Source organism: Peromyscus eremicus, chromosome 2, assembly GCF_949786415.1.
Source record: "Peromyscus eremicus chromosome 2, PerEre_H2_v1, whole genome shotgun sequence".
Taxonomy (NCBI): Eukaryota; Metazoa; Chordata; class Mammalia; order Rodentia; family Cricetidae; genus Peromyscus; species Peromyscus eremicus.
The window spans coordinates 14,693,719-14,718,906 of NC_081417.1; the positions used below are offsets into that span (position 1 = coordinate 14,693,719).

A 25,188-nucleotide genomic window follows, 5' to 3' on the forward strand; every position below is an offset into this window, starting at 1 on the left:
ATGTACCAATTTAAATACACGTATTTGGCTGACAAAGGAAAAGAAAGAATGGGATCATGCTCTGTACCCAATTGTTTCCATTGTCTCAAGGGCCTTATTGTCACAACAGGTTACTAGTTAATGTTGGTGTATCTCAAGTACTTAAGTATTTTTTTGTTTTTTGAAACAGGGTCTCTGTAGCCATGCTAACCTAATCTAGAACTCGTGGTAATCCTCATGCCTCAACCTTTCAAGGTGCTAGGATTAAAGGTGTGAGCTACCATACTTGGCAAATATACTCGTTATTTTTTTAAAAAATTTACTTTGAAATTTATTTAAATTCAATAAAGAACTTCCCCATGTATGTGCAAGTTCTTTCACCAGGGGGCCTGATCAGCGAACTCTGGTCACTGATCTTGGTGGCAAACGCCTTGACCTGCGGAGATATCTCCCTGGTCCAAATATTTTGTTCTTAAATTTTAGTTTTAAATGACTCCAGGCTGACTGCTCAGTGATAAAGAGTATTTACCCTGCTTGTATAAAGGCCTTAAGGCTCAAATACGGTCCAGGGTGGGAACCAAAGAGATTTTACAGCATGAAAATAAATACCCCATGTTTTATTAAGTTTATGTGTTTGTGTAGGTAATACCACTCGAATTAGGGAAAGTAAATTAATAAACACATTAAGAGTTAATCCAGGGCTGGAGAGATGGCTCTGTGGTAAGAGTGTGTAGTGTTCTTCCAGAGGACCTAAAGCTTGGTTCTCATGCCCATCACCAGGGGGCTCACAACCACCTGTAACTCTGTGCACATATGCATAAATGAAAATTATTATATAATATAAATTATATATTACATATATAAAAATAAAAATTCTGGTTGTTTTATGTCAACTTGACACAAGCTAGAGTTATCTGAAAGGAACCTCAATTGTGAAAATGACTCCATAAGATCCAATCGTGGGGTATTTTCTTAGTGATTGATGAGGGAAGGCCCAGTCCATGGGGGGTGGTGCCGTCCCTGGGCTGGTGGTCCTAGATTCTATAAGAAAGTAGGCTGAGCAAGCCATGAGGAGCAAGCCAGTAAGTAGTACCCCTCCATGGCCTCTGCATCAATCAGCTCCTGCCTCCAGAATCCTGCCGTTTTAGTTCCTGTCCTGACTTCCTTTGATGATAAACAGTGATATGGAAGTGTGAAACAAATAAACCCTTTCTTCCCCAAGCTGCTTTTTGGTCATTGTGTTTTATCACTGCAATAGAAACCCTAAGATATATACATATATACATACATATATACATATATATATATGTGTGTGTGTGTGTGTGTGTGTGTGTCTCTGTGTGTGTGTGTGTGTGTGTGTGTGTGTGTGTGTGTGTGTGTGTGTGTATCAATCCAGAAGCAACAAGATAGATAAATCTAGGGCTGGAGAGATGGCTCAGAGGTTAAGAGCACTGCTTGTTCTTCCAAAGGTCCTGAGTTCAATTCCCAGCAACCACATGGTGGCTCACAACCATCTGTAATGAGATCTGGTGCCCTCTTCTGGCCTGCAGGGATATGTGCAGACAGAACACTGTATACATAATAAATAAATAAATTTTAAAAAAAAAGATAGATAAATCTAAAGCATAGATCTTCAATTCAGAATTTTCATGTCTGAATCCTCCTATAGAAGTTAAGTATTAAAGATGAACTTCGGGATACAGAGAAAATTATAAGCTTTATTGTTTAAAAATAAAGAAACTGTTATATTATGGGTGTGTATATGTGTGTGTATATCCCCCCAAGACAGGGTTTCTCTGTGTAGCCCTGGCTGTCCTAGAGCTCACTTTGTAGACCAAGCTGGTAGTTACAAACTCAGATTCCCTGCCTCTGCCTCCCTAGTGATGGGATTAAAAGCATGAGTCATCATGACAGGCTTGTTTGATTTTTTTTAGATATAGGTACTTCCTCCTCTATAGCCCTGGGTGTCCTGGAACTCACTAAGTAGATGAGGCTGGCCTTCAAATCAGAGATTTGCCTGCCTTGAGTGCTAAGATTAAAAGTGTGCACCACCATACCTGACATCTGACTAGCTTTTAAAAAAGAAGCAGGTACATATTTAGAAACATGTATGGGGGCTGGAGAGATGGCTCAGAGGTTAAGAGCACTGGCTGCTCTTCTAGAGGTCCTGAGTTCAATATCCAGCAACTACATGGTGGCTCACAACCATCTATAATGAGATCTGGTGCCTTGTTCTGGGGTGAAGGCATACATGCAGGCAGAACCCTGTATACATAATAAATAAATAAACCGTAAAAAAAAAAAAAGGAAATACACACATGTATGTTTTTAAACTAATAATGACACTTTTGGCTAGGCAGTATTCAAGATGAAAGTCTTTTACTCATTATACATCTATACTCTTAGACTTAATGATGAGTATATCTAAAATTTTAAAACTACTAGTTGAAAAAAGACGTATTCATCCAAAGGCATGGTCCCAAACTTAGAGAAATGATGAAGCCATACATGTTAGTTCTTCTTATCTTTGGCATTTCAATTCAATACTCATGGTCATTTCTAAGAGAGTCCTTCTTACAATAAGGCCCAGGCAGTGAGTCAGTAATGGAGGTGACTACAGACACATACTAGAGGCAGAAGATCTACATCAGGGGCTCATCATCTTTTAGTCCTGACATTTAGAAGACATAAAGAGGCAGACAAAGAGTGTCCTGATACAAGAGCCCACCAACAATAAGCGTTCATACGGGGTCTAGAGGTCAGCCCACCTCAGCACTCATGGAGTCAAATGTCCTGCCTTCCACACACTAGGTGAGCACTTTACCATGAACTCCGCACCCCACCCCAGCCCAGCCCCGCCCCTTTGGAGCCATTCTAAGATACTAAAGGACAACTTCCTGGTAACCCATTCTTACTCCTCAGCAGATTCTCAAAGCGCCTAATCAACAAGTGTGGTGAACTGGTTCTACTGTGAGACCCCAGCCTTCCGGTTCCCTGCTGGAAGACTCCACAGTGGGAGAGGAGACAGCAGCAGGAGCAGCACAAGCTAGCTTTGGGCCATTATCAAAAGCCTCACATACAGATGCATAAATATCCTCAAAATACCAGTCTAAAGATCTTAGGATAAAAACAAACCCTGCTATAAACACCTAATGATTTACAAAACTGAAAGTTTTATATGAATAAAGAAAGCTTACTATTGGATAAACAAAGGTACTGAGAATTCTTTAAAACGGAGGATTAGGCAGGGCGTGGTGGCACATGCCTTTAATCCCAGCATTCAGAAGGCAGAGGCAGGCAGGCTTTTGGATCTCTGAGTTGAAGGCAGCCTGGTCTACAGAGCAAGTTCTAGGACAGCCAGGGCTGCACTGTCTTGAAAAACCCAAACCCAATCATTAGAGTTGTTTCTGTATACCCAAGTTAGAACCATACACAGATGTAAAAGGGATTCCAAAAACCTTCACCAATTACATCATTTGGTAAGATGCAAACAACGAACTTTTGTTCCACCCCTGGGACCACACAGTGGAGTCTCCAAGTTGTTCTAACTTTCTCCTGTGCACACTGTCACGTGTGTGCGCATGCGTAATTCTAAAGAAATATAGATTTGGTATGGTAGCACACACTTGTAATCCCAGCACTTGGGAGGCAGAGGCAGGAGGATTACTGACAATTTGAGGATAGTGTACACAGCAAGGGGTACAAAGTGAGACCCTGTCCTTAAACAGAGGGAGGAGAAGACAGAAGGAAAAACAAGCCAATGAATAAGACGCACTGACATTAAGGCAATGCTCCCAACTCCCCAGCGCACACCCTCTCCGTTATACAGTTCCACCTCCTAGAAACTGGCTGCAACGGAAATGAAGTAAAGACATAACATATGCAGACCCTAGGAAAACACTGAATAATTTCAACCTGGATTTGTATATAGCATTTATTTAAGGAGTAAAGAATACAAGCACTGGGAAATTTAAAGCAACTATATTTATTACGAGCTGACATTCAAGCTAAAAAAAAAAAAATACAACTGTTCCCATTATGAATTACTCTGTTTTGTGATTCATCTCCATGTTGTTACCACCTGATCCTAAGGAACAGCTACCCACTTGCAGTCCAGTAACAGGAGGTGGAAGGGAGAGCTGAGCTCATGGTCAGTCTAAAGACTAATTCTAGTCACACACCGCAAAATACATAATAAACTCCAGTCTGTCTTAAAACGACCTATTGGTCAGAGATATGACCAGAAGCTGTGGCCCGCCATGCTAACCTTCAACGAGAGAGACAATATTCTTTTGTGAGCTCACACACTGGTTCTCAAAGGAGTCCTTTGTTTCTGTCCCTCGCTGTCACTTCCTGTATAACCTTACCTGGGATAGTACGCTGTGTAGTTCATGAAGAGCTGAGTGCCTGCTGGGTAGTATGCGGTGGAGGGCTGCAGCGCCCGTGGACTGAAGAGCAGAGACGGCTGATAAATGGCAGCTTCGGTAGGAATCACTGCTGTGGGAGCTGGGAATGTGTAGGAGGGAGGAGACAGGCCTAAATAAGCAAAGAGAGAGACTCTGAGCCACGTTTGCACAGCTACCACGGATGTTAGCACTAACGCCACTTACTCTTCCCCACCTACATATTTTAGAAACATCATTTTTATGTGTCTATGTATACACCTGTGTGCGTTAATGTGCAACACATGCAGGCAAGAGCCTTTGGAAGCCCAAGAGGGTGTTAAGGGCAGCTGTGAGCTGCCATGTGTGTGCTGAGAACCAAAATCAGGTCCTCTGCAAGAACAGTAAATGCTCATAACTGCTGAGTCACCACCCTACCTCAGCTATGTATTTTTATTTTATTTTATTTTTTTAAAGATTTATTTATTTATTATGTATACAGCATGTATGACTGCAGGCCAGAAGAGGGCACCAGATCTCATTACAGATGATTGTGAGCCACCATGCAGTTGCTGAGAATTGAACTCAGGACCTCTGGAAGAGCAGTCAGTGCTCTTAACCTCTGAGCCATCTCTCCGGCCCCTCAGCTACGTATTTTAAATGACAAAAACCCATCACAGTTCTTTACATCCCAAGCAACTTCCTTCTGATTCTATGGATTGTTTTTACTCTTTAGTATGACACAAAATCAAGGCTATGAGGCTGAAATGCTGCACCATGCACTGTGCCAAAGCACATGTGTCTCAGGAACCGTTCCCAGGGACTAGATAAATGATACATTATGTTCATCCAAAAGCAATCCAAAAAAAAACAGGCTTTGAAGCTCATCTACACCTTCAGACGTATAAAAAAGTCCAAGTAGGCAACAGCCCAGAGGAAATAGATATATAACGCTTTCCCCAAACCAGCTGATAAAAAACTGGCTTAGCTGGGCTTGGTGGTGCATACCTATACTGCCAACACTCAAGAGGCAGAGGCTGTGGTTATCGTCATGACTGAGACCAGTCTACTCTACACAGCACGTTTCAACCCAGCTAACGGGGCTACATCATGAGAGTGTGACTCAAAAAAAAAAAAAAAAAAAAAATCAAAACCAAAAAACAACGAAACCAAACTAAACCAAACGAACCAAACCCCACATGTACAAAAGGTATCTCAAATTTTGAATAAATGAAATCTAGGGGCTGACGGTACAGTTAAGTGGAGTGCATGCTTGGCCTGGGCTAGGCCCTGGGTTCAATCCCTAGCACCATGGGAGGATTGAAAGGAAATTCCTGTATCTTCTAGCTGCATTTTCTTTGATCTGAAACTCCCTAAAACTGGAGCTGGTCGTGATCACTAGCTTTCCAAGTAGCATGAATACACTAGACAGACCATATGCACTGACTGGAATATGGATAACTAAGCTGACAGAATCTGGGGTCCCTGACTTTAAGCAGCACACTGAGATCCATTAGATTCTGTAAGTAGCAGATTCCCAAGGAATAACTTTCACACACAAGTCTCTAGGATGACTTCTGGTTTTCTTTGTTCTTGGTAGTTTCTCTTTCATTATGAAGAACATGGTGGGCAGTTATTACCATGAATTTCTGGTTCAACATCTAAGTAAGTATGTGTATATATACTTATCTATTACAGTGCCATGGGCCCAGCCCAGGGGTTTGTGCATGTTAGGTAAGCATGCTACCACTGTACTACATAAACAGCCCTTGAATGTTTGAGACAGTCTCATCATATAGCACAGGCCAGCCTCGAACTCATAACTCTTATTCAGCCTCCCTAGTGGTGGGATTCACATGTGTACAATCACACTTGGCAGTGATTAAAAACTCTGCTAATGTTAAGCAATGATAAACCTTTAAATTATGTTGTTAGGCCTTCACGATCACAGAATGCCGACACTGTCAACTGAGAAGAATGGACCAGGCACATATGTGGCTCAGTGGTGGAGCACGAGAAGGCTCTAGGTTCAGTCCTCAGCCATCACACACACAAAGCCCCCAAGATCTCAAGCATGACAAAATTATGTAGCCTGTGCTCATAACTTGCTTGTAAAATCATCAAGAAACTCATTACGTACATACATGTTACGTGCCATTAACAGGTGTTGGGCCTATAGCTCAGTGGTAGTGTACTTGTCTAGAGTGATCAGGACCCTGAGTTTGATCTCCAGCAACACAAAAAAGGAAAAAAAAGGTATATATTTTGTTTCAAAACAAAGAAAAGTAAAATAAAAACAGACAAGATATGAGAAGATCTGGGTACTTCTCAAGTGGAAGTACGGCTATTTCTTATTTTCCTAAAAGAGAAACCAGGCGTATCTATGTATGGGGTATAAAAATAAAGTTGACTGTGAAATGGACTTTTTTATTTTTTTTTATTTTTTTTTTATTTTTGACATTTGGCTGCCCTGAGACTAGCTATGTAGACCAGGCGGGTCTTGAAGTCTCACCTGCCTGTGCCTCCCTGCTGTCCTCAAAGGTGTGCACCACCTTGTCCAGCTTAAGCTGACTTCTTAGTGAGTTAAAGTGCCATACTGTAATATATTAAGACTATAGCAGGGGCTGGAGAGATGGCTCAGAGGTTAAGAGCACTGGTTGCTCTTCTAGAGGTCCTGAGTTCAATTCCCAGCAACTACATGGTGGCTCACAACCATCTGTAATGAGATCTGGTTCCCTTTTCTGGCTTGCAGGCATACATGCAGGCAGAACACTGTATACATAATAAATAAATATATTAAAAAAAAAAAAAGATTATAGCAGCATTTTTCTAAATTCATCAAGAAAATCTTCCGTGGGAAGTATCAGCCCCATCAGTAAATTGCTTTAAGTCTTTGAGAGTATATAAAAGAGCAGGCTATTTCTTTAAGTCTTGTGGTTGTGATATAATGAGTAGTCACCTGAAGTTGGTGGCACAGATGGGCAGAATACAAACAAATACATACTGAACTTCTGATTTTTTTTTTTTTTTTTTTTTTTGAGACAGGGTTTCTCTGTGTAGTTTGGAGCCTTTCCTGAACTCACTCTGTAGCCCAGGCTGGCCTTGAACTCACAGAGATCCACCTGCCTCTGCCTCCCGAGTGCTGGGACTAAAGGTATATGCCATCACTCACCCAGGTGCAGAAATATATTCTTAAAAAATTGTTTGTAAAGACTAGGTCTTCAGAAATGTAATTTTTTATGAATACAGATTTAAAATTTCTCCTTTGCTGGGTAAGAATCATGGCTCAGACCTACAGTCCTAGTAGTACCCAGAAGGAGGAGGTGGGGAGTCACTGGGCTTCGGGGTCACATGACTACATTTTGAGCTCTAGGCCAGCCTAGTATATAGTGAAACCCTGTCTCAAAACTTGATTCTACAAGAAACTGCACAAGAAACAATGGGCAAATTTGCTTCATGACATCTGACGGATCGTCACTAAGGGATAATATGCTAAATGGTACTGACATCAACAGTGATTTACAGACAGAAGACATTCAAGTATTACCCTAAAGTATTTTTTTACACTTAGTTATAAATTTCTAAAACCTTGTATCTCATGAACAATAAACTATTAGATATTCACCAACAGCAAGCAGCAGGTAAATGAAATTATTAGAGTTCAGGAATTCCAAGGGGAAAAAAAAGGATTAAGCCCCACCAAACACTCTACAAACAATACTTGATTAAACAAGTTAATTGACATAGATCCCTCTTTGCCTCAAAATAACACTCAATGCTAATAGACTGCCATTTTAATAGAATCAAGCAGATCAACCCAGTGTACTTTTCCAGTTATCTCTGAACTCTATCCCAAGTTCTTTAAACATATCCAACATGTTATGTGAACTTAAATATAAGTGAACTTAAAGGTTAAAACTGCATTTTTCAAAAAAGGCTCATGTTTTAACATCAGGTTTCCAAACGCTCTTTAGCCATTAACTAGAACTTGCTTCTAGACTACGGGGCTTATTCCTCTCAAACAGGATCCCAGATCGCTTGCACCCAGTTGCCAATGAGCAAGAGCACAGCTTGGAATTAAGCACTGATCCTGTGATCCAATCAAATATTGGCTAAGTCAATTACGCATTTATATATAAACGTAGTTTACTAACTTGCTCATTCCAGATATCCTGGAGAGCAACAGGAATGCTCTCCAGGTTATCATTCTGAAGACACAGTAGATGCTCAAAACAGTTAAGAATCCAAAACGGGCATCAAATCACCCTTCTTAAAGTTTAACGTGTAGAAGAACAATGAGTAAGTAAAAAATAAACGAAGACAGAAAGGAAAGGATCCAGCCAGATGTATATTTTACCTTTAAATGCGTATTAATTTATCTACATAGCCAGGTTGCCTCCCAGAGTCAGTGCTTATCTGGAGCACACTAAGCCTCAGAAACCCAATGCTTATCACTGGAAAAGCAAGAATATAATTTGAAAGGAGGTATTTGTAGCATCTCTAATTATGGGTGTCCACAACCAAGGTCTTAACTGATTACCAGATACTAGTGATTTCAGATGGGAAAGGCTTTTGTAACCACCTCGCCTGCCTCAGAAAGAACCAGGGCACAGAAAGCAGCTTAAGCACCTACCAGCACACAGCGTAGAAGAGCGCCAAGACCCAAGAAAAACTTACATGGTAACTTACATGGCGGTGGGGATAAGCCATTTCGATTTAAAGTGCCCCCCATTAACACAAAGTTCATCTCCTCAGCTGAACACTGAAAGACTTCAACGTATCTGTCCTTCATGGTTTTTTTATGATACTTCTGTGCAGCCATGAACGCTCTGTCTGCAGACTTCATCTGGATAAAGGCATCTCCTGACGGGCGTCCCTGAGTGTATGAGGAAGAGGAGAAACAAAAGGAGACTGTCTCCTTCAACAAGGAAATAAATGGTAGCCTACAAAGCATGCAAGGTGACAATCACCTGTAGTACAAGACATGTTTAGCCACAAAATCTGGGTGACAGTGAGATCCACTGAAATCTGATTTGGATTTCATTCCCTAATCACCAGAATGGCCCACAAAATCTTGAAGAAAAAGTTCTGAGAGATCATGGCTGAAAGTGATCCCTTTTGGTTCCTATTAAGTTAGTATCAAATTTACAGTACTTTAAAAGGTCTCGTTGTGACTGTAGTTTCAAAATATAGGATTATAAATTGGATTTTTTTCCTCTCCTGAAAAATCCGATTAAATACCATTTGATGAGAAAAGCTAGTAATATATCCTCCTTCAGGAAACTAAATAAGCCTGTGTTGTCCTCTGGCTCTCTGTTGGTTCCTCTCTGACCTGCTACATCCTTTTAGCTTGTTGCTCACCCCTGGAAGATTAGGTTGGAATGCATCTTAAGGGTAAGTAACAGGGAGTTGCAAGGTATGACGCTAAGCATCCAGATGCTACCTGCCATGCCGAGAAGCTATTCTCTCCCACACGCTCCACTCTCTCCCAACTGCTCACAGAAGTATCAGGGGCAGTTTTTGTTAGCTAAACTTCCCCTCTGGAAACCAAGCCTCTACGTTTGTGTTACACACAAGTAGAACACCTTGGTAATATCTTTTTTTTTTTTTTTTTTTTTTTTTTTTGGTTTTTCGAGACAGGGTTTCTCTGTGTAGCTTTGCGCCTTTCCTGGGACTCACTTTGTAGACCAGGCTGGCCTCGAACTCACAGAGATCCACCTGGCTCTGCCTCCCGAGTGCTGGGATTAAAGGCGTGCGCCACCACCGCCCGGCAGCTTGGTAATATCTTTACACGAACAACATTGGAGAGGAAAAAAAGAACCAGTTTATAGGACTATTTTTAAAGTTAGTTCTTCAAGTCTTCTAGGGAACATTTATAATATTATACCATTTCACAAATGATTACCATGCAAGTTACCATAATAGTCACCATACCAGGGAAATTAGCAACACACCAGTCCATGATGGAAACCAACATTTTCCAGGCAGATAAGAGCTTGGTCATCATCAGAGGAGCATTATCTCCCAGGTCACGGAGGTCAAAGGAGAGGCAACCCTGTCTACTGTTGTTATTCAAAGGGTAATGGGCCCGAGGTTATAGAAAACAGTGACTTGAAAGGAATAACTCCCTAGTGCTGCTGAAGAGTGGGGAGTTCTATTTCAAAGGGTTCTTAACAGTGAAGCGTGCTCGGAGTGGTCAGATGAAAAAGGTGTGTGGCTCACATGAACACATGTGGTGTAGACTGTGCACGGGCTCAGGAGCTTGGACTACCTGTGCCCGAGAAGTGGAAGATAGTTATAAAAGTGAACAAACTCCAAGTGGGCTCAGGAGCTTGGACTACCTGTGCCCGAGAAGTAGGAAGATAGTTATAAAAGTGAACAAACTCCAAGTGGGAAGAAGTGGGAAACTAGCAGTCAGAAAAAATTAGTATTTCCACTACAGGTCTGTATTCAATCCATTAATACTCTGAGAAAACGACTGTTTTCCAAAGTTAAATTCTTTGCTTTTAACAGAGTTCCTGAGTTTTAAACTAGTGCTACGTGGCCTGTGAGTATTTGGAATGTTGTCCTGCTTAAGACAGCACAAAATACCTAGGAGGATTAATTCTGTTTCACCAAACCTGAAGTAGCACCAAGCAAGGAAGTAAATACATCCAGGCATATGGAAAGAATTCAGCCAGCCTTTTATAGAAAAGCTTTGCAACTATTCTTTGATGCAGCTGAGACTAATATCCATACATCGCAATGGAGTGCAACTCTCCAGGTCCTCATTCAACTGAACGTAAATGGATGTCTAACACATATCTAAAAAGAATCTGAAGTAAGTCATTTGTAACGTCTGTGGATTTGAAATACTTCAGAACGTGGGTACGTAAGCTCTTTGCTTACATTTGGTCTGTGACTACTCTCACATCAAAACAGAAGAGTTGCAAGTTCAGTAGCTACAACAGGAAAACGCTGTATACACTCATAATATACTGCTGATAATGGGACAGCTTTCTGCAATGAAGGAAACAGAGCTGAATTTCAACTATCACACTAATAGCAGACTAGTTTATGGAGTATATCCTAAAGATTTCTTATACTTACAGCCAAATCTTTTCTTAAAGACAATGTAAAACTTTGGACTATTTATTGTACTCTTCCTAGAGGGGGGACCTTGACCACCAGAAAGAATGGGCAAACACATTTTCCAATAATCAATTCCTTACCTGGTGATTCAATACCATGTGAACCCCATGCGTACGAATATCTGTGGAAAACTCCCCCAGGAAGTCCAGAATGTCCTCTACTGTGGCAGCATAGGGAAGACCTCTCAGACGTATACAGTCTCTTACATTTGTGGGGGGCACAAATTGCTGAGGTAGTACTGGGATAATGGGAGGGGTTGGAAGTGGAATCAGAGGCGTTGAGGAGAATCGGTTCAGCACCTATATACAAGACAAAACACAAGTGACTTCAGTCTTGCTGCTCCTATGTGTCCTACAAAGTACCACCAGTGTCACCAGGAATCCTGTTAAATGCAGGCTCTAGTGAGACACAGCCGTGGAGCACACTTGAGCATGGAGGAGACCACGAGTCAAATCCTCAAGGGGGAGGGATGTGCTGGGGCATACTCATGGCTCTACTACACAACTACCACAAAATATCACTGGTTCTCAGGATCCTTGGGGGATATGTAAGTGCAAAGAAGTTTGAGAAGCCCTGATGAAGGGCTCATGCATTTCTTCTGGGAAAATGTGATGTCCACATCTAACAAATACATGGTAGTGCAGGCCTCTAATCCCAGCCCTCGGGATGCAGATACAAGAGGGCTGTCCATTAATTTAAGGCTGGTCTGCTGTGTATAGTGAGTTTTAGGTCAACCAGGGCTACATAATGAGACCCCGTCTTTACAATAAAAGTACACACTCCATATAATACAATGTACTTGTTAGGCAGTGTCTATCTGGGCTAACGTATTTAAAAATCTAGGCATACTGCTAGATGTGGACTTCTGTGGTCATTTTATTCTTCAACTTCATTTCACTAAGTACATTTCACATAGTGTTCCCTTAGTATTATCTTCACAGTCCAACTCTAAACTCAAAAATGGCCTCAGGTACCACCATGCCAGTTTTTAAATATTTTTTTATTAATTTCTTTCTTGTGTCTATGTAATTTCTATTTAGGAACTTACTTAATATATGAATGCATACTTCAACTTAATAAAATAAAAACTTAATGCAAAGGTCCCAGGAGACCCCACGACACCGACCTGCTGAACTTCCGCCGCCGTGCTCCTGAAGAGCTCGATGTATCTTTTACCCAGCAAGTCCTTATGCTTCCGCAGGGCGTTCTGAGCATATTCCTCACAAGCAAAGAGCACAAAAGCATCTCCTGTCGGTCTGCCATCTGGATAGGTGACGAAGAGGATGCCTTCCTTTCCTCCAGTGATGGGGCAATGCTGTCCGAAGAAGGCTACCACCTCTTCCGCTGTGGCTGTGAAGGGCAGCCCCCGCATGCGGACAATGACTTGATTTTCCTTGGAGAGGAACTGGGCTACCTCATTGGACGTCCCTAGAGAAAATGAGTATTAGAAAACACAAGGAGAGAGTTAAGATATCTACACAACAAAATTGGATAAATGATAAAACTCCCAACAGCATGCTTATGTTGCAGGGAATCAAACCCAGCACCTTACCCTATCAGGCATGCGCTCTACCACCGAGCCACATCCAAGGCCCTTCTGGCAATGTTCTGAATGTATAGTGAAGATCCACACCACTACTGGATTCTTTTTGTTTGTTTGTTTGTTTTTTGTTTTTCAAGACAGGGTTTCTCTGTGTAGTTTTGGTGCCTGTCCTGGAACTCACTCTGTAAAACAGGCTGGCCTCGAACTCAGCTTACCACTGGATTCTTAGCGATAATATCCTAGGACTCAGAATTCCCTTCCTGTGAATTTGAAACTCTTCCCAAAGACTTTTCTAAAGTGCCCCTCTTAACTTAGGAAGCTGGCCAGCCAAATCGGAGTGTCTACCCATTCTTCTCACAGGCAGCCAGTAAAACCATCATGGTACTTACAGACACATAGGTCCTCGGTGGGGATCAAGTTCAGTGCTAGAGTTTTTGCCTAATGAGTTCAACGTTCAACAAAAGGCACAAGTCCTAGATCCAGAATAGCTAGGTCTCCTCTAAGCTATCCTGTCTACTAGAACAGACTTTATTCAAGCTTAACATCTATGTCTTAGTTTCCACATCTGCTAAATAAACAACTTCATAAACTATGAGAATGAATTTGGTTAATAAAGCACATTGTGTCTATAATTTCTTCATTACCTTTAATTAAGAAACTTTTATAGAGAATAACGAAAACACGTGCACAGTTCCAATATTTACCATAGCATTTGTATACCCCTGCATGGGGCAAGCACCGACAGGCACATCTGCAGACTCCCACCAACACCACTTTCTTCAACAGACAATGCTTATCACACCATGCCCAGACAATGAAATCCAGTTAACTCGTTGTCCCAGTCTGCAATGTGCTTGCCATCAGAGTCCAGGGCACAGGAAGAACCTAGCCACTCCAAACACATCAGCTACTCCCAGTTAATCTCAAATACTGCTGTGGAAGTTCAGAAACCGAGTAAAAAGTAAAGCGTTCCACTCTAAAGTCTTAGGATTTAGCCAAAGAAAGTAGCAGAAGAGAAAAGAAACTAGAAAGTTGGAAGAAAAGAATACTTTTTGTAGAAAACAAGTTTGACAGCTGAAAAGATTCACCAGTGCCCTATTATGTGAGATTCTGCATTTTATGAAAGTCACCCTAGCATAATCTGACAGCTGGTCAAAGTCTATTAAAAAGGCTTCAGTTCTCAGATTCAGCTCTCCTACTTTCAGAGACCCATCCTAAAGAATAGTACACACAAACATATGAAACTTCACAACATACTTAAAAATGAAAAGTAAGCTCCGGGAGTTCGGTAGGGATGAATAAACACATGGTATAGAAGCCAGCAGTGGCACAGCGGCATGCACCTTTAACCCCAGCACATGGCGGCAGAGGCAGGCGGGTCTCTGGGTTTGAGGCCATCCTGGTCTACAAAGTGAACTCCAGGGCAGCCAGGGCTCTGTTACACAGAGAAACCCTGTCTCGAAAAACCAAAAACCAAAACCAACCAACCAAACAAAATCATTGTATGTACAACATTGCATACAATTAACATTAAAGAAATTGAACATGTGCTGTTTAGAATGTATTAAAAGAAAGTAAGTTTTAAACCCACATGAACCAAACAACAGAAGCTTACAAAGTAGATGTCTAAAAATTACCTTAAAAACAATCAGCCAGGCAATGCGGCTCATGCTTCTAATACAAACACCGCAAGGCTTAGGGAGGAAGAATGCCTGGAGTTTGAGGCTAGCTTGATCTACATAACAAGTTCCAGGACAGCCTGGGCTATGAACTAAAACCATCTGAAAAAACAAAAAGGGCTGGATTGATGGCTCAGTTGTTAAAGAACACTGTCTGCCCTTCTGGAGGACCTGGGTTCAGGTCCCAGCACCCATGGGGTGGCTTCCTTTAACTCCAGTTCCAGGGATTCCAACACTCTCTGGCCTCCTCAGACACCAAGTACAAGCACGGTACACACATGCAGCAAAGACACACACACACAAAATAAAAACCCAAATCTTAAAAGAAAGCACGGTGCACACACATGCAAGAAAGACACACACACAAAATAAAAACTCAAATCTTAAAAAAAAGCATGGTTCACACATGCAGGAAAGACACACACACAAAATAAAAACTCAAATCTTAAAAAAAAAAGCACTATTTTGTGCATCTTAGATTTGTTTGTTTGTTTGTTTTTTTCAAGATAGGGTTTCTCTGTGTAGTTTTGGTGCCTGTCCTGGATCTCACTCTGTAGAGCAGGCTGGCCTCGAACTCACAGAGATCCGCCTGGCTCTGCCTTCCCAAGTGCTGGGATTGAACGAGTGCACCACCATGGCCTGGCTGCAACTTAGGTTTTAAAGTTACAACTTACTCAAAAACTAGAGATGCTATTTTGGGATTAATATCAACAAAATATGCTAAATATGTGAATGTTCTAAAAGAAAAATTTGAAACCTAAAACAGATTTAAAATGTCTTTATTCCTCCATTCTTATTTCTATGAATACCATGTCTGAAAACACTAGACTGGGACCTGATGACCTCACAGCCCTCAAAAAGGTGGAAAGAGATAAAGAACCAAATCCATAAAATTATCCCCCCAAATACAAGAAACTACCATGGTCCTGAGCACTGGTAAGTTCAATAATTTAGAGCAAATCTAGAAATAGATTTGTAATAGCCTCAGGTACTGCAGGTGACTGTTTCCAACAGTTCAGACACATTTTTCTCAAGAACTACTCTTTCTCTTTATACGTAACTGAATATGACCTTTCACCTTTATATGGTCTCATTCTTAATGGCTACTTAACCATAGTAGACTGGCTCAGGCCTTAGGGCAAAAGTTACAGTACATTAAATTCACCAGCAGTATTGGAAGTTTCTTCTCCCTATTTATAAACCAAGCCCCAGGTTTTACTAGGAAAGAACCATTTATAGTCACAGGAATCTACTCTTACTGTGTGCACAAAACTTCAGGTTATCAATGGAACATGGACTACACAAAAGCAACTTACCTCCAGCAATTTTAAGAAAATCTTCACCTGTTGCTTTGTAAACCTAAGAAAATAAAGAGATGTTAAAATCACTTCTAAACCAGCCACCACATGCTAACAGTCAAGTGGAGAGGTCGAGGTGTCGGGCTGTGTCACATACCTCGATGTACCGGGTCCCCATGTGATGTTTGTGCCGCTGCAGCGCTAGGTCTCTGTGCTCCTCACTTACAAACCTAACCAGTGCTTCTCCATTCCTCCGCCCCTGAGCGTTCAGACAAAGTGCTGCGCCTCCCCTTTGAAAGAAACAGAGCAGATGGCAGGTAGGGAAAACAGCGAGGAGAAAGGACAGAAAAACCTGTACTCCTTCGGAGTTGAGCAAAACAAAGAAAACCAACTTGGCGATATTGAGTCCTTTGAAGAACCGTGCGATGTCTTGATCCGAAGACTGCCAGGGCAAACCTCGAGCCCTCACCACTGTGTTGTCGTCAATGAGTTCCATCTTGCTGCTGTGAAGGAAACACAACTTCATGTTGCCTCATTAACGCAAGGCAAGCTGCTTGGCGACAGACGAGGCCTGAGCTTCATTTGGAGATCAGACTGACTGGCAACCCCGACTTCCTCTGTACCCTCAAAACTTGTCTGCAGACAGCACAAAGAATTTGCTGTGGCACTAGAGAAAGATGGCTGTGTATGTCCCGTCAGCTAGCTCATCCAGGAATCCATCTACCAGCTGAGAAGCTGCTTGCTTGCCATACATTCAGAAGCATCTCAGATCAGTTTACAGGAAGCAACTGCTCTCGGCACCCTTACCACCGACCTAGAATGAAGGTTTCTTTGTCTTGGTTTTGTTGTTGGTTGGAGACAGCACTTCAATAAATCACCCTGGCTGACCTTGAACTTGAGAACTTCCTACCTCAGCCTTCCACACACTGAGGTCCATCGGGGGTGGGGCTTCAGTTGTTTTTCACATGTATCGAGCACACATGTAGGAGTTAAATCCAGCTTGGCAGCAAGGATCAGAATAAAGCTACAATTAACCCACACTGGGCATGTGGTCAGAGGACTATTTAAGTGTCTCCCTCAGTGAGCTGGAGGGCCAGGCAGCACAGGTGTTTATGGAAACACTTGGGAGTCTCCACACCTTAGTGAGTCACTTACAAATCACCCATTATTTTGATACCTTTTGATGGTCTGTCTCTTTCCTGTTCCTATTTTCAGTAATCCTAGGACATTTTCCTACTGAGTCACTTTCTCTAAACGAAATCAGCACTAAAGTCTCTCCACTGACGAAGCTGTCAAAGTTTCTATTCGTCACCAGGTGCCAGACAATCTCAGGACAGTGACTGACTACCATAACCAAGACACCTTTGATCATAGAGATACCACGCCAGGCTCCTCCCTCGATGTCCACTGCGATAAAGCAGATACTGATAGTATATATGTAACTTACCCCATGAATATAAGAACACCTTTAAAGATCCATTTGTTATTATGTGTATGTATGTGTGCCTACATGAATTTCTGTGCACCACATGCCCTTGGAACTGGAGTTACAGGCAGTTGTGAATTGCCTGGTGTGCACCACATGCCCTTGGAACTGGAGTTACAGGCAGTTGTGAATTGCCTGGTGTGGACTCCTGGAAACAAACCTGGGGTCCTCCACAAGAGCAGTAAGAACTCTGAACTAATGAACCATCAGCATTCCAGTCCCTCCAGAACTTTCCCATCCTATGACTTTTCTTTATAAAGGGCAGACAGATATGAAGACTAAAGTAAGAATCACAAACAGAGCAGGTACCTAAGCCAATTAAAGTAAGTAAACACGCCAATACTTCACTAAAAATTTTTCTTTCTTTTTTTGGTTGTTGTTTTTGAGACGAGATGTAGTCCTGGCTGTCCTCAAACTCAGAAATCCACCTGCCTCTGCCTCTTGAGTGCTGGGATTAAAGGTGTGCATCACAACCACTCAGCACAAACTTTTAACCCCAACCTACAAGCTTGCTTTAAGTAACAGATGACTTAACAATAAGAATAGTAACTGGCAGGTTTAATAAAATTAGGAAAATCTATAAAGGGACTTAAATGTCATGAGCAAGAACAAATCAAAGGTTCAAATGAACAGTAAGTACTCAACCACTCACCAAGTGCCACTTTCAAATTTGTGGTTTACTCTCTCTGGATCTGAAAATCTGTGATCTAAAAATGAGAATATACAGTCATCATTCTGGCTACTAGACAGCAAAGACGTGCAAAACAATCAAAAGTAAGATTAAAGGGATCAAATCCCAGCACTACATAATCACTACAGTGATACTCACTGTAAGGCTCTGAGATCATTGCTAAAATTATGTTCCCCATGTCTTCCACCTGAGAGGCTCCGTATCGGGAGACGGCGTCATTCTTCTCAAAGTTGAGACCTGTGGGGCTAAGTTAAGGAAACACTGAGAGGTAAAGGCAGGAGTTAAACTTAAAAGGGAAGTTCTTCAGAAAGCTTAGCATGGCTGTTTCTGAGCAGCCAGGACTGCACCCAAAGTCCTGGTGTCTCCCTCTCTGTCCTCTTGCAGCAAGTGTCCAATTAACCCTATCCTGGGGCATTACCAGGAAGAAGTTTGGTTTACTTAGGAAATAGCAAATACATGAACACGGTGCATTTAATGTCAAGTGATAAAACAGCTAAGTTAATTAGAATCTTTTATCATTATACATACAAGGCAATGCCCAGGTAACCTAAAGATATGGTTGTCAGCCCAGAACAGGAGGAATAACTTTTACAATTCACACTGGAGAATACTAGTGACATCATTTCTATGCTTTTACTCAGAACTTCCCTTCCAGAATACTTTTAAGAGCCCTCTGGGATATCATATCTTAATGGTAATACATAGTATTATGTATTATTATTACTATTATCATTTTGAAATGCAAGTTCTTTCACAGCAAATCTGAGAAATAATTCAAGCACCTGGGACGAGCAATGTCACGTGTGTTTTGACATGGTGACCTCACTGTGCTGCCCAGGCTGGTCAGGACTCCAGGGCTGAAGCAATCCTCCCACTGCAGCCTCAGTGTTGAGTGTAGTTACACGCCATGGCCAACCCTAATGCTCCCTGACCGTGTCAGCACACTTTCTGGGTAAACCAGGGGCTGTCCTCCACATTTTGTGTTATGGGTAAATCACAATTGTTTTTAAATATTGAAGTATTTTTAAAATCTGTATTCCATTTTAATTATTTGTGCTGTGGTCCTTTGCTCTAAAAACTGGCATTCAGTGTGTGGTAGTGCTTGTGCACTACCCACGTGTGACCACGAGGACAGCTGTGAGGGTGATTCTCCCCTTCTACCATGTGGCTTCCAGGGATTGAACTTGAGTCTTACCTGCTGAGCCATCTCACTGGTCCAGAATACATTTTTAAAGATCTATTTACTTAATGTACTCTGTGTGAGGGAGTCCATTCCCCTGGAACTGGAGTTACAGACAGTTATGAGCTGCCATGTGGGTGCCGGGAATTGAACCCAGGTCCTCTGGAAGAGCAGCCATTGCTCTTAACTAGTGAGCCATCTCTCCAGTCCCAGACTACATTTTTAACAGGAATCAAAGACAATACCATGAGAATGCACCTATTCCCTAGAATGAAGGGACGTGTCTATGTTGTGCGGAGTAGAATGTTTCTTATTCCATACTGTTCCCTATCTGATATTTTTAAAAGCTTAATATGTATTTTTTAAAAGGAAGAGGAAAAAAGATACGATCCCTTATGGACTACTTAGGGAAAAGTAGATTACAAAATTCAAAAACTCAGAGGCTAGTCAGTCAGTCAACCACAAGCACTTTTTCCCATCTCTTTAAAGTCATTCCCGCCCCTCAGCCTCCCCCTCACCCCTCAGCTTCCCCTTTCCTCCGTAGGGACAGTTACCAAGCCATGCCTTAACCCCACTAAACTCCAGCTTATCTGTAAGCTGTGATAGCCTCAGCCTCTGGGCTTTGTGTGAAGATGGAGATAAAAAGGCGCAAAGCAGACATTTAATAACAGCATGCTCCCCTCCTTCAGACACCCCAATGCCTACTCTCAACCATGATGACCACATATACCCCCAAGACTGAAAAAAACATGAAAATTCTCACAGGACGACCATCAGTCTCAATGGTAGACAGTTTTGCCTCTACCTTTCCACCCTCTGGTGAGAAGATACCTCATGTGTGAAGCACTAGAGTCAGTCCCAGGAGATGTTCGGGCAGATGACGTCAGTCTACTCTAAAGGCTATCATCTGCAGAAGCTACCCCTGCGTATTTATGAATCCAAAAGATGAGAACGCTAGGAAGGACAGCTGCCCTACGTCCTCAGGAGAGTCAGGGAAGACTACTGGGATCTTTAAAGAATCAAGGAATGGAAACGGGCCCCACAGTACAAGTCTGGTGTCTCAGGCTCAGCACACACTTCACCACATGTAGGCCATACAGTTCTTTGTTGGAAGGGCAGGGGTGGGGATGGGGGTGGGGGGTCTGTATACTGTGTGACTGGCAGGATCTTGTCCTCCACCCTCCAGTTATGATATCTAAACACACACACACACACACACACACACACACACACACACACACACACACACAGGCTATCCTAGTCAATTTTTTTTTTTTTTTTTTCAAGACAGTTTCTTTGTGTAGCCCTGGCTGTCCTGGAACTAGCTCTGTAGACCAGGCTGGCCTCAAACTCAGAGATCCACCTGCCTCTGCCTCCCAGGGGCTGGGATTAAACGAAAGCGTACACCATCACTGCCTGGTCCTTTATTCAGTTTTTATTCATCATCTTTCTCTTCTATAATTGCACAAATGAGTTCCATAAAACACCCATCTCTCATCTTCTTTATTAGTTTAGCACAGAGGAACTGGCACCCAGCACGAAGCCTTCCTTAGCTGCTCCAGGCCACAGCCAGCAACTCTGTCAGCTACTGTCCCCCGAGAAAACTGCTCTTTCATGGTTTTACACATTTCCCGAGTATGGACCTCACCTGAATCTCGTTCACTCGTCTGTAAATTTAGCACTCTGGAGCGGCACTGTAGCTATGTCGGGGAAATGATGAAGCGGTAGATGTCTCTACAGAGAGCTCACGGCTACAATTTGCTGTAGCCTAGAGTCCAGGGTGCTGAAGGTAAGGGTGCCGAGTTCCTTCCCAAGGTCTGCTGCAGACTACAGATGCTGGCACCCCAGGTACTTCTGGACAGAGCTATGGGCTGTCAACAGGCTGGGGTAGGCCATCAAGGACCCTCACCACACACCCACTTTCCCCATGTACACAGAGGCCCCATGACAAGACATGGATCTACATTTTTTTGTTTCACATACAGGTTTGACATTTCCTTTTTGTTTTGTTCTGTTTGTTTGAGACAAGTCTCACTGTGTGGTTCTGGCTGGTCTGGACCATGCCAGTAGACCATGCTAGCCTTGAACTCTCGATGCCTCTGCTTCCTGAGTACTGGGATTAAAAAGACATGAACCTCCGAGTTCAACTAGGTTTGACATTTTCTAATCCTGCTTCTAGTGATTTTAGTCTTCCTTTTCATATTATGATTAAGCAAATCAAATATATACCTGTAAATAATTCTATAGAAGCTAGGTGTTAAGACCAGCCTGGTCTACATAGCAAGTTCCAAAACAGCCAGGAATACATAGAGACCCTGTCTTAAAAAAAAAAAAAAAAAATCTCTAGATACATGACATATCAAATCATAATAGAACTGTTTAAAGGATTTCCACCAAAATATACATACCCACATGATATGCATACATATGTATATATTTACACAGGTATAAATAAAGGCATTTAAAACACCATTTGTGCCATCATCCCCTTCCTTCACTTTTCACAACATTCCATCACCAGGTAGGGAAACAACACCCACAAAATGAAGAACTAGGATTTAGAGATGTTCCCCAACTCAGTTTCTCCACAGTAGGTAACAGGACTGGATTGTAATACAGCCACACTTTGCTGTACACACAAATCCCTGCTCTAGGCTAAAAAGTTTGTTTAATTTGTTTACTTTGAACAATACTTTGAGAAAAATAATTAAATTTATAGGAATAAGTCAAGGAGATCAAAAGTAAAAAATGCAAAGTCTCCTTTCTGTGTTGAAATAGATTTGTAGCTAAAGATTCACTTTACTAAATTCTCATTTTTAATTAAGACTATGTCAGGCTGTAGAAATGGCTCCGTGGTCAAGAATACATAGTGCTCTTCATGAGGACCTGAGTTCAAATCCCAGCACCCACCCACGTCAGGTGGCTTCCAACTGCCTGTTGTTACAACTCCTCATATCTCTGACCTCTGTAGGCACTTGCGTTCATGTGCATATACCTCCCACACACATACACATAATTAAAATAATAAAAATAAATCTTAAAAAAAAGGATGTCACTGGCCTTTGGCTAATATGTTTCTATATAATATATCCCACCATATTTTCCTTGTGCCACCAGAGACCAGCAGCTAAAAGTCATAAAACTTTTGCAAGTCACTGGACCTGCTGCATGCCCAAATCACCTCTTTACACATGTGTGTGCACACACATACACACCGCTTAAATCTGCTCAATCTGTTTCCTTACCAGAATTGAAACACAAATAATAAAGGGAGGTCTTTGTCTTGTCTCTTGTACCTGCTAGAAATGTACTGCTGGTGAGTTACACACCTGGCCCCAGGCGGGCTTATTTATTTATTTTTTGATGATTGGTTTTTATTTTTTATGTGCATTGGTAAACACCAATGTGTGTTTATTTATTTTTTGATGATTGGTTTTTATTTTTTATGTGCATTGGTAAACACATGTGTGTCTGTGTGAGGGTGTCAGCTCCCCTGGAACTGGAGTTACAGATGGTTGTGAGCTGCCATGTGGGTGCTGGGAATTGAATCTGGGTCGTCTGGAAGAGCAGCCAGGGCTCTTAACCCATAAACCATCTCTCTAGCTTTGGGACTGTTTCTAATGTTTTAGCAACAATACTTTCTTCCATCAAAGCCTATTATATTTTGAATTATTGCTTCACATCTGATCTCGGGAGAAGGGGAGATGAGCCTGTGCCTCCTAATTTCCTGCAGAACTAGTCACATCAGTTACTCACGGAGCCTTAGGCAGTCACCACAGCACAGACAGGCTCAGCCAGCTTTACAACCAGAAGTGCCAGGAGGGGATAAGGAGTCCAGCCTAGGACAGTGGGAACAAAACCCTACCTCTCAAGCTGTACTGAACAAGGTCTATCCACAGAAGGTGAGGCTGTCCCAGCAGCAGGAGCCTTCCTTTATCACCTTCGGTGAAATGGGCCAGGGTCTAGCCCATCAAGCCATCTATACTAGCTTACTAAACTCACAACGTCTTTCCTGACTGCCAGGAAACGACACACTTTCAGTGCATTTACTTTCCACATGTAAACAACAACTTTCTCAAACTACTTCTTTAGTTTATATCTAAGACAATCACGCATAAAACAGCATACGTTTCAAATCTCAGAATCACATCCCAGTAGAAATTCTATATCAAAGCCCTGCGGAGACTCATCAGAAGACAGTCTCCTTACCTGCCTATCGTATTTATAGCAGACACAAATACTATGTTGCCAGACCTATTACAACACCCGTGGTACACGCAAAGGAAAACAAACAGGGCGCACACAGCTGGGCTGCACCCAGAACCAACATTTCCAGTGTAGGAAGGAGGTGAAGGACAAAGTAACAAGTGCTGTGTAGGCTTTTAAAAAGCAGAATGCAGGGCTGGAGAGATGGCTCAGAGGTTAAGAGTGAGAGCCCTGGCTGCTCTTCCGGGGAGCAGAGTTTGATTTCCGGCTCCCACATCCAGGCTCAACCTGCCCTCAGCTCCCCACCCCCACACAAAATAGATGCTACATAACAAGTTGGAGCATTTGGGGGGCACAGGGAGGAGGATCATAAGGTCTTCCTCCACAATATGGCAAGTTTGAGGGCAGCTGGGACTACGAGGGACTCTCTCACACACAACTAAAAGGATACTTGCTAAGGCAATGCTGGCGCACGCCTTTAATCCCAGTACCGGGAGGCAGAAGCAGGAGGATCTCTGAGTTTGAAGCCAGGCTGGTCTACAGGTCGAGTTCCAGGACAGCCAGGACTACAGAGAAACCCTGTTTTGAAAAAGGAAACCAGTGCAGACTACAAGTAGGAACCACAGCAGTAAACTTTCTTACACCAGAAATAAGCTGGGAAAAGAATTTAAAGTCTCAGTTTAACTCCAATTACTCTTTTCTTTCTTTTTTTTTATATAATTTATTTATTTTTATTTATTTGTTTTCCCTGCATGTATGTCTGTGTGAGGGTGTCAGATCTTGGAGTTACAGACAGTTGTTAGTTGCCATGTGGGTGCTGGGAATTGCACCCGGGTCCTCCAGAAGAGCAGTCAGTGCTCTTAACCACTGAGCCATCTCTCCAGCCCCAATTACTCTTTTCAAGCTGGGGGAAAGGTCCCTACCTAACAAATCCGACTTTCTGCAGGTATTAGTTAATGAAGGACCAAGTAATGGAATTTCAAACAAACCCGATGAGGCAGATACACCACAGAAGCGGTAAGATGTCGGTCGGTGGGTAGGCACTAGCCACAGAAACGTCTGTAATCTTAGCTGCTTGGAAGGCTAAGAGGCAGGCTGATGAGTCTGAAGCTGCCTAGCACCACAGTCAAACAGCAACTCAAAAACCACACAACAACAACAACAAAAACAAGACAAAAGAAAACAGGCATATGCAAGAGTTGGAGGCTGTGAACTGTGGCACAGTGCTTTGCTTGCCTGGCTACACAAGACCCTGGGTTTAGTCCCCAGCATTGCAACAACCAGAACACAAATACAAGATTTTTTTTTTTTGTTTCGTTTTGCTTTGTTTTAGCTAGAATCTCATTCTGTAGCCCAGGTCATCCCAGAACAAACTATCTAGACCAGGCTGGCCACAGATCCTCAGTGATCCACTGGAACCTGACAGAAAGGTATTTATATGGAGTAAGCAAATTAGGGAGAGACTCTGTGAAAACAAAAACCAGGCCTTCTTTTTTTGGGGGGGTTTTCGAGACAGGGTTATTCTGTGTAGCTTTGGAGCCTGTCCTGGAACTCACTCTGTAGCCCAGGCTGGCCTCGAACTCACAGAGATTCGCCTGCCTCCGCCTCCCGAG

General features: G+C 42.4%; 1 protein-coding gene across 6 annotated transcripts in view; it reads right to left on the reverse strand.

The window, feature by feature from the left end:
* Esrp1 (epithelial splicing regulatory protein 1) overlaps positions 1-25,188 on the reverse strand; it is a 58,000-nt gene that overhangs the window by 18,229 nt on the left and 14,583 nt on the right. For 4 of the 6 annotated variants that reach the window (XM_059253857.1, XM_059253856.1, XM_059253853.1 and 1 more), the window contains exons 5-13: positions 18,328-18,426; positions 18,151-18,205; positions 16,405-16,515; positions 16,170-16,302; positions 16,031-16,073; positions 12,619-12,920; positions 11,573-11,791; positions 9,039-9,237; positions 4,347-4,515 (exon numbers count right to left, since the gene is read on the reverse strand). In XM_059253857.1, the coding sequence (XP_059109840.1) occupies positions 4,347-4,515; positions 9,039-9,237; positions 11,573-11,791; positions 12,619-12,920; positions 16,031-16,073; positions 16,170-16,302; positions 16,405-16,515; positions 18,151-18,205; positions 18,328-18,426 (1,330 nt within the window). The remainder of the gene's footprint in view (positions 1-4,346; positions 4,516-9,038; positions 9,238-11,572; positions 11,792-12,618; positions 12,921-16,030; positions 16,074-16,169; positions 16,303-16,404; positions 16,516-18,150; positions 18,206-18,327; positions 18,427-25,188) is intronic. The other 2 variants (XM_059253854.1, XM_059253855.1) reach the window with 2 other exon arrangements.